Raw genomic sequence first — 15,851 nt, forward strand, 5'->3', positions numbered from 1 at the left:
CCTTCCTTCTTTCCTTCCTTCCTTCCTTCCTTCCTTCCTTCCTTCCTTCCTTCCTTCCTTCCTTCCTCTCTTTTGTAGTTTTGTTTCTGGATTTTTGTTTGTTTTGCTTTGCTTTGCATCTTTGAGATGGGGGTTTCTCTGTGTAGCTCTGGATTCGCTAGGTAGACCAAGTTAGGCTTGAATTCAGAGATCCACATGACTCTGCCTCCTGGGTGCTGTGTCACCATGCTAGGCAGATCTTACTTTCCTAATTCAGCACGATTAAAGGTCAGTCGGTATGGCCTTGCTCTGACACATTCATAAAGTCCTGCTTCAGAAATGACATTCAGATGGTGAACTCCTGATCTAGCCAGCAGCCCCACTCTGGGCTGCTCTCATCCTTGCTAATCAGGTTGGGAGCTCCCCACCCACCCCTTACAGACTCCATTATGATAATAGCTCCCCTGTTCAAAGCTGGATTCCCAGGAGGTAAGCTGCTGTGGGCTTCCTCCTCTGCTGACCCACAGTCAGCTATGGACGCCTCAGGCTCCACAGACAGCTCCACAGCTCTGAGGCAGGCTGATCTCGGCCATAAATTACAGCTGGAAGGCTTCCTCTGCCTCCACCCTACCTCCATTAACTTTGCTCATTTATTTAACTTCTTAAGGCAATAAAATGCTTGGCCGCGGTCATCAGTTTAGAAATGGTGAATGCCCTTTAAAGAGGAAAAAAAAAAAAGATATTGATCTGAAGAGAGATATATAGCTCGAGGCCATTCATTCATTGTTTACAATGAGGCAGAATATGTGACCCAGGCCAATCTGGACAAAATTCAAACCTGGGTTCCTTGCGGAGTAGAAGGTAACATTTATCTCCCTGGACTCTAAGGAATGACAACTAAGGACTCCATTCTCAATTTAAAATCTGTAGGACTGGTTGTTTACTATAAAAAAGGAGTCTCAGTCTATGTATGTGAGGGTCAGAATGCAGTTGAGAGTGACCTCAAACTCCTGATCCCCCTGCTTGCACCTCCTAAATGCTTGGGTCACAGGCATATGCCACTGTGCCAGGCCTGACTTAAACATCTGTGTTGCCAAGGGTGACTCATTATAAAATACTAGAGTTATAAAATGTTAGAACAGAAAATGTCTTGGTTACTTTTAAATTGCTGGGACAAGAAATTATGACCAAGGAAACTTATAAAAGAAAGCATTTAATTTGGGGTTCATGGTTCCAAAGGGTAGTCCAAGGCCATCACGGCTGGAAGCATGGTGGTGGGCAGGCTTGGTGCTAGAGCAGTGCCTGAGGGCCCTCGTCTTGAGAAAACAACCATGAGGCAGAGAGAGAGAGAGAGAGAGAGAGAGAGAGAGAGAGAGAGAGAGAGAGAGAGAGAGAGAGAGAGAGAAAGAGAGAGAGAGAGATAGGGAGCGAGAGAGAGAAAGAGGGGTGTGTGTGTGTGTGTGAGAGAGAGAGAGAGAGAGAGAGAGAGAAAGAGAGAGAGAGAGAGAGCACACGAGAGCTAACTGAAAATGGTGTGGGCTTTTCGAAACTTCAAAGCCCATCCCCATGACACACCTCTTCCAACAAGGTCATACCTACTAATCCTTCCCAAACAGCTCCATCAACTGGGGACAAATATATGTGCACACAAGCTGTAGGGTATTCCCATTCAAACCACCACAGAAAAGGCCTTACCAGGAAGAGCTCAGTACAGAGACCGCATTTCTGAAGTCACTAACAGTGATGTCCATTCCTGGGTAACTAAACTGCCACCCCTGTGGGATCATGGTTTTCATTCCCATTGTCTGGGGTCACGCAGCTAGTGAGGTTGTCAGACAGACCTCAGCTCTCCTCTAACACGCTTAGATAAATCGTGTTGTTCTTCCCTCCCTAGGACTCTTTGAGTCAGCCCAGGATGACCTCTTCCATCTTCCTGCTCCAGTCTCCTGAGTGTTGCCAGGCCCAGCCTCAGAGGGGGGAGGGGACAGGACTGTCTCGCATGTACAGAGGTGACGGAGGATGTCAAGTGTGTGACCTATTCTAACGTTCCTTGCCTTACTCCCTTGACTCAGAGTTTCTCACTGAATCTGGAACTCACTTTTCCCCCATCCCCGGCTAAGCTAGCTGTCCAGCCCCATGGATCTTCCTGTGTCTGTTCACCCCAGTGCGTGTGTGTGTGTGTGTGTGTGTGTGTGTGTGTGTGTGTGTGTGGTGGTAGGGGTGGTTCACAGGTGCTTGAGGCCACATCTGGAACATGAATGCTAGGGACTTAAACTCAAGTCCTCTCACACTTGCACATCAAATGCCGCTACCCACTGAGCCATCCCTCCCCCCACCATTCCTTCTTGGCTTGGAGAGATGGCCTAGGTTCAATTCCCAGCACCCACATGGCAGCCCACAACCATCTGTACATGCACCATGGCATACATGTGGAGGTCAGAGGACAACATGCAGAAGTTGCCTTCCCTTGCCAGCCCCTTCCCTGGAATTCCTGGGTCACATTCCACCATAGGTATGAATGAGCTATAGGTATGTTTGGTTTTTTTACTTTTTAGAGGATGTGGGGATCAGACCCAGGGCTTTGAACATCTACTGTTTTTTTTTAAAGATTTATTTATCATTTATATGAGCACACTGTTAGCTGTCTTCAGACACACCAGGAGAGGGCATCCAATCTCATTACAGATGGTTGTGAGCCACCATGTGGTTGCTGGGAATTGAACTCAGGACCTTTGGAAGAGTAGTCGGTGCTCTTAACCATCGAGCCATCTCTCCAGCCTACATCTTCTACTATGACACTGTTTCTTTAAGCATTGGTTTTCTGAGACATGACCTTGTTGTGTATTTCAAACTGGTCTGAGACTTATCATCTCTCTCCCGCCTACAGGATTCCAATCACATACCACTGTGTCCAACTTAACTATTCTATTCCGATTAAAGCCAGTGGTATCGTGAATAACAGTAAATTATTTAATGCGTTTTTTTTATTCTTATTAGTTATTTTTATACTTCACATTTTATTTTTTTAGGTATTGACCATACTAGGCTAGGTTGTTAGCTGCTGTGTGGGTGCTGAGAACTAAACCTAGGTCCTCCTCAAGAGCAACGTGCACTCTGAACTGCTGAGCTGCCTTCTATGCCGTTTATACACCCTTAAATGTTTACTTATTTATTGAATACAAACGTCTGTGATCTGTACTAATAACAAAAGGCGGCAGCTGAATGCTTCCTCTGAGCCAGCCACACAGCACATGGGAATCCAAAGCACGTCAGCTCACTGCACCCCCACGGCAGAAGGACCGCCCTCTTCCCTATGACAGCGGAAGGACCGCCCTCTTCCCCCATGAGGGTTGGAAACAGGCTGAAAAGGTGAGGTAAGTTCCTAAAGCTAGACAGGGCTTTGAACCCAAACAGTCTGGAATCCGTACAGCAGCAACACTAATGAGCATCTTCCGGGAGGTCCGAGACTATAATCAGGATAACAGAAGGGATATTAAGGCCTTGGGTTCAGAATTAGCACCATGCCCCCCCAAACCAAACCAAACCAAAACACAAGCAGAAAAACAAACAAGCTCTATTTTATAACATAGTGCTGTTCCTGTCTGCTATTAGACATTGTCTATTTTGGTGTTGTATTTATACAAAACATACATGGGGGGGTGCGGGGGGAGAGAGAGAGAGAGAGAGAGAGAGAGAGAGAGAGAGAGAGAGAGAAACACCAACCAGAGTACACTGGCATCTATTAAAACTTATGCGAATAAACAAATGTGTATTCCAGATGCCACTGTGCTTAGAACTGATTCAAGCCACACTCAAAAGAAAATAAAAGAAATAAGCTGCCTACCTGCAACAAATACCACCGCTAGGGTTGATTCTACACACGGCTCCTAGGTTGGCACAAAGTCTAACCCAGCACTTTACAAACATGGATCCATTCTGAAGGGGGTGGAGCCTTAGCAGTGAACCCTCTGCCCTCTGCCCCAGACAGTGGTCTAGCCCCAGAAGTGACTGATCCCAAGTGACAGTCACTCCACACCACCGACCCTCATCCAGGAAACACCAGACATCTTCCTTTATAGGCGGGAGCAGCCTGAGCCCAGAGTCCCCGCTCCCTTACCCCAGCCCCAGCCTTACCCTGCAGTACTCGTCGATGGGCTTGAGCCTCTTCACGGCCACGTCTCGGATGTGGCTCCTCCGGAAGAGGATCTTGCCTGGAAGAGAAAGCCTGGTGAGCAACAATTCTGGCTAAAGCTGTCAGGGAGATAGATCCTCCTGTTTCAACCGGTCCCCACATGCAGCACCTCCGCTGCCCCCGCTCCCCACCCCCCCAGGCCAACAAAGCAAGAGAGAAGCTGTCACCTCTCCTAGGAGGCAGGAGGCGCCCAAGGTTGAGGGCCCAGGGCCTCTCCCTGGAGGCTGCCATCTTGGGCTTCTATGAACAACCTAGTAAACTTACCTTGTCTGGGTCTGTGACAAGATCAATACCCAATGTTAGGGCGTGGCTTCCTAGTTACCTCACAAGTAAATATGAGACGAGGCCCAACCCATATGCTATGTTTTGTCTTCCAGCCCCTCCTTAAGGGATCAGCATTCCTTTCTGCTAGCCAGGCAGGCAAGCGATTCCTACTCTTAGCTTAGGTGGGTGGCTATTTCCAGGGTGAGACAAGCAACTAGAGACGATGGCTGTTCCAGTCAGACTTTCCGCTGGCCTCTGAACCCAAAGCCTGCAGCCATTCAGGCTGGGATATCCCACAAACAGGTATGGGCAAGGCTTACAGGAAGTCCTGGCCCCTCAGTCACGATGAACAATTCGGTGTGTTCGGTCGTCACAGACACATCAACACATTGGTACATTTAGTCATGAGTACATCAGTACGTGGTTCTTTTCCGGACTAGTAAATGTAGCTGGTTCTATCCCAGGATCCCCGTGCTGGGGACTGAACCCCAAGATCTCACATATACTAGGCAAATGCTCAATTCCTGAGCCGCATCCCCAGTCCAACCTGTCAAACTTAGACTCAGAACTCTCTAGTCTGAGGCCCAAGCCCTTATACACTGAGACTTCTGGGTCCAGTGGGTATCAGTGTCCGGAGACACTGCCCATCCCTTCTTCAGAAGGCTTGCTTGAGAATTACATAGCTTGAGATTATCCTCTTTCTAGAATATTATACCCATTCCTAGGGAACCTGCCTCATTCTGCTGTGTGTTATGGCATAGGTGACATACCAAGGTACCCAGAAGGGCACACCCAGAGCTATAACACCTATCTGCTGTCCCCATCTGCCCCACTATCCTTTGGAGAAGTCCTCCTGCATGTTAACCCTTGTAGTGCCAATCAGGCTAACCACATCCCCTGGCAACAGGCGAGCACGTGGCACAGCCTAACCAACCAGTGGCACAGTGATCGGCTCAATAGTGGGCAGGACCCAATAATTGGGCTCGATGAAAGCCCGGCACCCCCAGTGGCCAACTTTATTACTGCTTGAGGAGAAAATGGAAGAATTTAAGCTGCCTGGCCTGGGTATGAGCTCAGTAAACCACCTCTGGAGTGACAGACAGCCAAGAGACCACTGGAGAGGGGCGGGTCCCTTTGCTACTCCAGAAAATGGATGTGGCCTTTTCTGAGTCCGGGGCTATCTTTGGACTTTTCAGTTCCGTTTCTGTCAGGCTCCAAGTAAAAGACTAATTGAGACCATTGACTTGGTCTAGGCTATTCGCCCCACAGCAACCTCAGGAACGAGAATTTCAGTGCAAATCACTTATGAGAAATGATAGCAGAGTAAATATCACTGGGAAGGAAGAATAAGACAAAGCTGGGAGGGAGACTGTGCAGGCCAGCGGCTCTCTGTGGGCAGCCAGAGACTGATCCCGTTGAGCCGCTGCGGAGGTGGTTCATAGTGTTCCTCCTCAAGGCTCTCCCATCTGAAGCTGGAGAGGGGGTGATGGCACACCAACCCCCTCCTATCGTCGAAAGCTGTGTCCAAGGGTGTCTATTCTGCTGCTTCTGGCTAGAAGGGTTCTTTCACGTGGAGCCAGGCTATTCCATAAAGCAGAGCAGAGAAGGTAGGAGACCTTGGGTCCTGCAAAGAGAGGCTACAGTGGCCTCTGACTTCCCTGTCACCACAGTATAGGACACCACCCCTGCATAGGTGAGACAGGATTACCAGGACATCCAGTGTGTGTGACCTGACTGCCCAGTCTGCCGCCAGGAGCCACCTAGCATGGCCTGTCATACAGCATGTGCTCCTCTGAGTACCTGCTGGCATACGCTCTGCCACATCCCCACCCGAGCATCTGCCCCAAGATCCTCCATGCTCTCTTGAGTCAAGTGTCTGCCCACCTGCAGATTAGAACTCCATCGTGGGATTCCCTTGCAGAGAAGCCAAATGTTGATTGACTAAGGCACTAGCGACCCTCTTCCTCATGGGGGAAATGCCCTCCGCATCCCTGCCTCTTGGTTTCTCTCTTCTTTTTGGTTGCCTGTCACTTTATTGCTCATATGTCACAGGCACATACGTATGTGGCTGTGGGGTTACTGTGTAAAGTGGCCTTTCTCATTAAGCTGATGTTTGGTACAAAGAGACCACTCTCAGGACTGATGACATGATAGGGTGTCTCCGGGCTGGGGTTCTGGGCTTTCCACCGGAGCCAGATGTCTGTCAGACCAGCCAGAACTCTATGATACTAGATGCCTTGAGGTGCCCATCGAGACTCTAAAGGACCATAGGAGGAATGGGAGAAACTATGGGCAGCCTAGAGAGGCCTCAACTTCCAAATGTGGCACCCCTACCCTTTCTCATCCTAGGAGAGAATAGAAGAGAGGAAGGGAAGGAGATGTGGAATTCATCTGGGGTCCCCTTCCAGCCTTCATCCCAAAGCCAACTGTACCTCTGACAGAGCCTTGTCTTGTAGGACTGTCGATGCACTTAGTGACGGATAAAGGGACTATCTTCCAGGCCTCCCGGAAGTGTAGAGGTTTAGAGACGGGTGAGGTGAGGGTGAAAGAAGGGTCCACCTGATCTAACCTCTCCTGGCTCTGGAGCACAGGTCCTACTGGCTGCTGGAACCGAGCCATGGGCGATGCCCCCAGTCCTTCCACGAGGATCAGGGCTCAGCTGCTCCAGTGCAGGGCAGCTCGCAGTCAGCCTCTCTGAACCCTAGAAGTGTAGCTCTCTTAAGCAATGCTTTTCTATACTATGTTTTGGCCTAGTCAGCCCACAGGGATGAGGGAGGGGAGGCCTGGAAGGGACTCCATGGTTTTGACTTCTTCGTGAGGAATCCCAACCACAGTGGGAAAGCCACGCCAGGGACCATATTAAAGAGAAAGCCACGCCAGGGACCATATTAAAGAGAAAGCCATGCCAGGGACCATATTAAAGAGGAAAATGAGGGGAGGGAAATCCCCATTAAGGGAGCCGAGACCACGGGGCACTAAAGGCTGCTTGTGAATGTCTGCAGCCCCTTTATGGCAGACTTGGCTGCTGCCTCTCTTCAAAGCTGCGGGAAGCTGCCCCAGAAATACTATAAGTACCGCAGGGCAGATTAAACTCTGACCTGAAATAGACCCAGCTCAGCAGGAGTTACTCACTCCTGGGAGGCAATTAGAAAGATGGAAAGATTAAGCACCCACCCACACTATCTGGGAACAAAGTGGAGGGTCCTCTTCCTGCCGTTCAGGGCTAGGTTGAGGAGCTGGGACTTCAAGCAGGAGCCCTGGGTTCCGGCTGTGCCTGACTCAGGCAGGTAGCAGATGCTTGCTTGCTGGGACCTCCGCATTCTCTGTTGGAACCTAAGCTCTACAAACGCTTGAGTCAGATCCTCAGTGGGGTTGGGGGTGGGGGGCAACTGAGGGAAAAAGGAGGGGTGATGAGCTAAGGGTTTATTGGGGCAAGGTGTTGCAAGGATATCTTTATAATGACATTGAAGTAAATAAGATTTAAACATTTTTAAAAAAGAATTCCAGGCATGATGGCTCTGACTTTAATCGGGAGGCAGAGGCAAGTGGATGGATTTCTGTGAGTTGGAGGCCATCCTGGTCTACAATGTGAGTTCTAGGACATGCATGTACACATACACATGAGCATGAGTCTGACATTGCACATACACACAGCTAAGATCACGGGAGGTCAGAGGATATTCAGAAGCTGGACCACATGCGTCCCAGGAATCAAACTCAGGTCATCAGGCTCAGTGGCAAGCGTCTTTAACCACTGAGCCACCTGACCTGCCCTGGTTTTTTCTTAAGGTCCTTTACTTAATCACACAGCACAGATATTTTTCTAAATGAGCTCTATGGCCACAGGTTCTAGGGCTTAGGACTTGAACATGTATCTTTGGCGGTCATGGTGAACCCTCTATAGGAAGTTACGGGAGAAACGCCTCAAGTGCTGGTGTTACAGGTATGTGTCCCTACACCCAGTTGACGTATTGTTGAGTATCAACCCAGAGCATTGTGCATTCTAGGCAAGCCCTTCGTCCAACTCCCTGGTTCCTACACGCAGGGAAACAGACTTGCAAAACTTCAGCGTTTTGCCATGGATTGAAAGGATAACCCTTAGCTGGGTGTGATGGATGGCATGGGTCTGTACCGAAGTGCTAGACACCTGAGGCAGGAGGACTGCCATGGGCTCCAGGCCGGGCTACGGAGTGAGGCCCTGCCTCACTTTGCTGTTGTCATAGCTCGCACGGCTAGAAGGTCTGTGGTATCCTGGGAAGTCAGGTGATGATTTTTAGCTCCCAGAACCAGGCTCAAGGGGACAAGAAAATTTACAACTTAGGGCTGCCAAGCTCGATGTCAGCTGCCACACCACTATGTCCCTGGACACGGTATGCTTTCCATAGCTCAGCCTTCTCGTCCACCCAGTAGGACCACAGTGTGGATGATAGATTACAGTGTGTAGACAGTGCTGTCACGCTAGGTGGGGCTAAATTACCAGCCAGTGCCCACATGAGCCCTGCAGAGCCGACCTTCACATCTGTCTTCCTTCCTTGGGGCTAAGTTACCAGCCAGTGCCCACATGAGCCCTGCAGAACCGACCTTCGCATCCGTCTTCCTTCCTTGGAGCTAAGTTACCAGCCAGTGCCCACGTAAGCCCTGCAGAGCCAACCTTTGCATCCGTCTTCCTTCCTTGCCTTTATCCCTCCTCTCCTCTTCTCCTTTATTTTTCAAGCCAGTCTGTCTGTCCTCAAACCTCTGGACTCAACCGTCTCCCCATCTCGGCCTCCCCAGCAGCTGCTCACGCTGCACTGAACCCATTTCTCTCTGTTTCCACTTTCTAGCAGCCAGAATAATCCCTCGCTGTGGCAGTTTGTGGTTGCTGTGACAAGGCTTCACTTTGTAGCCTAGGCTAGCACTCATTATGTAGCCTAGGCTGGCTTGAACTTGGTGGTAATTCTCCTGCCTTAGCCTCACAAGTGCTCGATTACAAGTCTGTGCCATCATGCCCAGCTTCAGAATAATACTATTTTATTTTAAATTTCCTACATTTATACTTTCTGCCTCTGTTTCTCTGTCTGTCTCCCTGTCTGTGTGTGTTTGTGTGTGTGCACGTGTGCGCATGCACATAGGTCAGACCAAACTTTGCAGGAGTCAGTTCACTCCCAGAGTGCACCACTTCTGGTCATGCTCAGAAGGGCCTCTCTTCGTAGTATTGCTGCAGAACAGACTACAAGAGCAACGCTAATAGACGTGTCCCTAGCGCTCAGCATGAGGCGTTGCATGCAGCAGGCAACTGACTTGTACTGAGTGCAGTCAATACACTAGTGAGTGTGTGTCCACTTGGCCCTGCTCTGAACATCTCTCTCCTGTACACACTCGTGTATGTACACACACACTCTTTCCTTACACACTGGGACTGCCATCTCAGAGGCAAGGGCGGGACTCATCTTCCAGGACCCAGACACGGTGGGGCCAGAGAGCCTGCTTACGAGAGGGGCTGGTGCTGAGGCCACATGTCCTCCCGGGCCTGGGTGTGGTGGGTGTGGTGGGCAGTGGCTCGGCCTCCCAGTGGGAGCTGGGGAGGGATAAAGGGCCCCATTCAGCTCTGCTGCCTCAACTCCACCCCTGTGGGAGCTGTCCTCAGGAAGGGGGTGGAGGGATACTGGCCAAAGCTTCCTGGCTGCCTCTATTTGTGGCATGGCCGGCTACAGTGTGTGGCCAGGCATCAGGTTTGGAGGGCCACAGCAGAATGGCCTGCCTTCTGTAGCCGGGGACCGCAATCCTGCTCAGCAGTGACTTTGTTCACTACTGAGCCTCTGAGCAGTTGGGGGGGTTCTGTCTGAATTTCCTTGCAAGGAAACCTCAGCTAGACCTGGCCAGTCAGAGCGGAGTTTGCTTGGCTCTGCAGGGGCAGAGCATCACCTCAAGGCCTGGGGTGATTCTCTGGGGTCTGGCTCAGTGGCAACACAGATCCCAGATAGTCAGACTGTTCAGCAGCTCTCAAACCTATGAATTCACGCCTTCTACTAGGAGAAGACAGACATGGCCTGGGCTAAGTGTGATGCACCATGTTTTCTGCTGATTCTTATTTGAGCTCACACAGCCATTAATGTAGGTACAAGGGACTGGAGTTACTTCCATATTACAGATGGGGACACTGAAGGTCCAAGGCTGAGTGACCTCCTGCAGGTCAGTGGGCCTGGGAGCTGAAGCCTGCCAGCCCACCCACCCGCCCACCTGCTGGGTCTGCCCTCTAGCCCACCTGCCAACCCACTGGCCCGCCCACCTCCCCACTGAGGCCGGGGGCCAGGATGTGAAAAATGTGAAAGACACAGCCCTTCCCTCACAGAAGACTGTGTTGTGTATGTGTGTGTGTGATTAGCTTCAAGTGGTATGTGTGTGTGTGTGATTAGCTTCAGTAGTGTGTGTGTGTGTGATTAGCTTCAAGTGGTGTGTGTGTGTGTGTGTGTGTGTGTGATTAGCTTCAAGTGGTGTGTGTGTGTGTGTGTGTGTGATTAGCTTCAATGGAGTGTGTGTGTGTGTGTATGTGTGTATGTGTGTGTGATTAGCTTCAGTGGTGTGTGTGTGTATGATTAGCTTCAATGGAGTGTGTGTGTATGTGTGTGTATATGTGATTAGCTTCGGTGGGGTGTGTGTGTGTGTATGAGATTAGCTTCAATGGGGTGTGTATGTGTGTGTGTGTGTGTGTATGTGATTAGCTTCGGTGAGGTGTGTGTATGTGTGTGAGATTGGCTTCGGTGGGGTCACATGGGAGGGAGCTAGGAACAGAGGTAGGAAGCAGGTTCCAGGGAGAGACAGGAACCCCATCAAAAAAATCCAATGATGAGAGTGACCAGGCTCATCTAAGCAGCTGAAGTGAGCTCAAGGTGGCTTCAGAGTGGGGTACATTTGTGTTGAGGAAGGGGGTGCTGGGGTAACACCCCAGGGTGTGGGTCATAGATGTGTAAGAACAAGCTGAATGGGTGACAGCTTGATCACAGGCAGCCACAGAGAGTAAAAACACACGAATTCCTGGGCCTTTAAGACCAAGGACCACTATTTATTTGTTTGTTTGTTCATTTTTATACCACAGATTGAACTCAGAGCCTCACACACATGCTAAAAAGCCACATACTACTGAGCCATTGTCTCAGCACATTAAAAATGCTTTTCTTGATAATTACCGTTGTTATTGTTACTGTTATTATTTTGCCGGCCTCAGACTCTCCATCTTCCTGCCTCCCGAGTTCTGGGGCTCCAAGCGTGCAACACCATGCCTGTGGATCATACTCCTCATCTACAGGACAAAGTTCCTCTGAGTTCTCCCTCTTCACATCTGTAGCCTGGGATGGGCCGGCTGACACTACATGAGCTCAGTTTAGGTCTTGGCACTGTCAACATGGCTCCGTGGATCATGGCGGTAAAAAGTAAGAGAGCCCAGAAGCCATCCCATGCCAGTCCTCTCTTCTTAGGTCAAAGTTGAGCTTATAGAAATGACTTGACCAACCTCACAAAACCAGTGAGAGGCAGGCTGGAGCATTGCTCAGGGTCTCCAACTTGGCCATCTTCTCTCTGTCCAAATCCTATCCCAATCCTCACCCAGCAATGAGAGCTACAACCAGGGACGTGGTTTCAGAGAGCCAAGAACTCATCGGCCCCAGGCGATTGGCCCCAGGTCCCCACCTATTTCACAAGATGAAATAAGGCTTGGTTCCTGCTCTCTGTAAACCGACCTTCTGAAGTTCTCATGACCAAAGCCGAAAAGATGAAATCTCAGAGACAGGTTCTGGATGTCCCCGAGTCACACAGCTGATTGGATGACTGACAGATCTGGGCACAGGTGGTGTGGCTTAACTTTGCCGTATGCGCCTGGCCACGTGGCTGATGAGTGCCAAGACAGCAGACAAGGAGGGTGTTCTAGAACACTGAGAGCCAGGGTTGCCACCAGACGCCCCTGCAGACACTGAACGGACTGAGTAGCCTGTCACGCCCGCATGGTTTGTGGCTGCCTGCTCCTTGACCGACAACCATGCCTGCAGATATTTGGGGAACTCCATTGCTTATACATTTCTATTTATATTCTCATCCAATTCTTACTAGCCTTAGCTGCTTCTCCCAAAAAACTTAGGAGGGAAGAGAGGAACTCTTTGTCAGAATAAGTCAGGGGCAAAGGTGAAGGCCAGAGCCTTGGCTGTGTGTGCAGTCTTTCAGTAGGAGCCCTTTGCAGGAAAACACTCAAGACAAGGGGGCTTTCTGCACCTTTCAAAGGAAATGGGAGTCACTGGGGACAGGGGGCTAAGAGGGGCACAAAGCTGGCCTTATGCAGAGGCAGCCACATACTGCCAGTATGGTTGGAGTTGAGGTGGGGCTAGAAGACCCCTGTCTCCCTGACGTGTTTTTCCTTTTGCATAATATTCCATCACTGGGCACTTATTCCTTTGGTCTCAATGGCTTTTAGAGAAAAGTCATTTACTTACAGGTCACTCCTTGTGTTCCACAGACATGGGGTCTCAGGCTGGGACTATCCTCATGGAAGGTCTGAATGAATGGGAATCTATGAAGCACAGGGACTATGTTGGTGTTAATGGATGTGCTCTCAGGCACAGAAGGACAGGCCCAGAAGCATTTTCCATTTGAGGTTTAGGAATGAACAAGTAAAAACAAGAGTTGAATATTTCCCAAGATTCTATTTGGTGCTCCAAACGGAAATTTGGGGGATTTACCATCAGACAGAAAAACAAAGGTAAAGAGGGTTTCTTTTTCCTTTAAATAGCTTATTTATTTTTATTTCATGTGCATTGGTGTTTTCCCTGCAGGGATATCTGTGAAAGGGTGCCAGATCCCATGGAACTGCAGTTACAAAGCTTTGAGCTGACATGTGGTGCTAGGAATTGAACCTGGGTCCTCTGGAAGAGCAGTTAGTGCTCTTAAACTCTGAGCCATCTCTTCAGCCCCCATGAGGGTTTCTTTTACCCCCATTTTCAGTCTATATGAAACCATGGTTTAGGAACAGCAGTTGTGGTATTATATAATTTCCTACAGAAAGTTAAGTATTTCCTGTGGGACACTATACCTGCAATTTGAGGATCTGCCACTAGGTGGCAAATAAAAATCAAAAATATAATCAGGTAAAATTTTTAACTATAGGCATGTGACTCTATTGAAAAGGCGGCTCTGATCAGCCTCTAATTTCTATATTTCTTTCTTTCTTTTTTTTTTTTTTCCGAGACAGGGTTTCTCTGTGCAGCCCTGGCTGTCCTGGAACTCACTCTGTAGACCAGGCTGGCCTCAAACTCAGAAATCCACCTGCCTCTGCCTCCCAAGTGCTGGGATTAAAGGCGTGTGCCACCACTGCCCGGCTTAATTTCTCTATTTCTAAAAACACAACATAAAATTTGAAACAAGGCTTACAGAAATAAAAAAGCCCTCCTATAAGAATATCCCATCATTTTTACACCAAACCTCAACTGATCATCTCAGTTGTCTCACACGGTAGCAAGTACTCCCAGGACACACGCAGCCAGGACTCTAGTCTTCACTTTTGCACTGGTGACAATGGGTTCTTATCCTTGATTCTCCGACATTGTTCTTGGGGGATACATATATAATCTCCACATCCACGACTTGGAGGAAGGCTCTACAACTTTTTCCACTTAGTCAATTCAATTAAAAAAAAGTTACTCCTGGTCCCCCAGGGACATGCTTTGAATGACAGCTATGCTCTCTCTTGCAAGAGTGTACCAGTGCAGTAAGCAAGAATATCCTGCCAGCTACTAGATCCACTGATGGATCCACTGTGTTAACGATAAAGTGGGCGGCCCACCCAGAGGCTGCGAGGGCCTTAAGTAAGTATCTTCTTATCCCTTCCCGGGCTCTTGGTAAGACACAGTCCTGATTCTGCAGGTCTCGGGTGGAGACCGCATGATTGATGAGCTCCCGGACAACGCCCAAGAGCCAGCCACATTTGAGCAATGTTCAAGTGCCTATGTCTGCTTCTCGCGGCTGAAGAAGATTCCGGAAGGCTGCACCGACACTGGCCCACAGAGCGGGCTCAGCACACGGTCATAACCACACTCAACACGGCATTGTGGGTGTTCACTGTGCCTCACTGTGGACTTCCCATTGATGCTGGGCCACCTGGAAGGTGCACGGATGCTGGGGGGGAGCTGGCCCAGGGTTACAAAGCGAGGGGGAGGCTGGGATGGGATTTGAACCCCAAGTCTGTTGACTCTAAGGCTCCCTGTGCTTAATTACCTTGCAGTGCTTGCCCATTTCGGCCTCCCCACCCCCAACCCAAAGTGGTGTTTTATACTCAGACTAGTAGTAGCATTGAATAGGAATTCCAGGTACACGAGCAGATCTGAGCCCAGAGCTCTTCCAAGGTCTTTCTCACTAAGGTGAAACCTGGTGCCTTGTGCTCTGTCCCAGAGGGAAACAGATAGGGCATTCTCCTCATGGGCTACTCAGCCCGCGAGGGTAGAGATAAACCAGGCGTAATAGCCGGGGCAGCCTCTCCCAGGCTCCTCTCTGTCTTCTGGAGGCCCATTCAGGTGAACAGACTCCATCTTTTAGGCCATGCCAACCCAACTCGGCCAGATCTGTGGTTTGGAGACCAGGCAGCCTGACAGCCTAAGCCTTTTCAGAGGGTGTCAGTGCTGGGGTTTGGGGGGGAGTGCAGTTCCAGGGCCTGATGATTACACTGCTTGATGCCAGGCAGCCCGGGATGAATGGAGAGTCACTTTATAAGGTAGGGTGGAGCCCTAAGAGCCCTGCCAGAGGAGAGGAAAGGCTGGGGCTCCATCTTTGGGCGTGGGTCCAGTCAGGGTGACCCAGGCTAGCTAGCTTCATGCTTGCTATGTAGCTGAGGATGAGCTTAAGTTTCCATCTTTCCGCCTCTGTCTCCTGAGTGCTGGGACTACAGGCATGCACCACCACGCCCGGTGCACACAGTGCAGGGGATCGAACCCAGGACTTTCTGTATGTCAGGTAAGTACTCTGCCAACTCAACTACATCTTCACAAAGCACCTTTCAAACGTTCCAAAGGCAGTGGCTACCAGAAGAGAGAAGGGGGGAAGCCATCTTCTTCCCCCTTTATGGTAAACACAGTGTAGGTCTGAAATGGGGCCGCTGTAAGATGCTGGTTTGTATTTTGATCAGGGCTGACAGACAGATCTATGACCTCATCATTGACCCCTCCCTGACCCCCACCTGCAGTCCACAGTCCCTGTAATATACACCTGAGAACTGTCTTCCTCCCTCGGCTTCCACCAAGCAGTCTTCATCCCTTGCCTGCCTAGTCACCTCCAGTCTTTCCACACGCCACGCTGAAGGAGCCTTTCAAGATAGAAATCTCTCAGCCTAAAACATCTCAGCATGAAGGGATAAGCCCCCAGCCCTTAGCATGACCTTTGGGAACTTGCTCTGCTCAACCCT

The 15,851-nt window shown here is 50.0% G+C and overlaps 1 protein-coding gene across 5 annotated transcripts in view; it reads right to left on the reverse strand.

Annotated features, from left to right (window-relative positions):
• Positions 1–15,851, reverse strand: part of Sh3pxd2a (SH3 and PX domains 2A) — a 210,116-nt gene that overhangs the window by 113,790 nt on the left and 80,475 nt on the right. For 4 of the 5 annotated variants that reach the window (XM_031390612.1, XM_031390609.1, XM_031390611.1 and 1 more), the window contains one exon: positions 4,114–4,190. In XM_031390612.1, the coding sequence (XP_031246472.1) occupies positions 4,114–4,190 (77 nt within the window). Of the gene's footprint in view, positions 1–4,113; positions 4,191–4,338; positions 4,411–15,851 lie in introns of those variants that run through there. The other variant, XM_031390614.1, reaches the window with a different exon arrangement.

This window comes from Mastomys coucha, unplaced genomic scaffold (genome assembly GCF_008632895.1).
Source record: "Mastomys coucha isolate ucsf_1 unplaced genomic scaffold, UCSF_Mcou_1 pScaffold21, whole genome shotgun sequence".
In the NCBI taxonomy this organism is placed as follows: domain Eukaryota; kingdom Metazoa; phylum Chordata; class Mammalia; order Rodentia; family Muridae; genus Mastomys; species Mastomys coucha.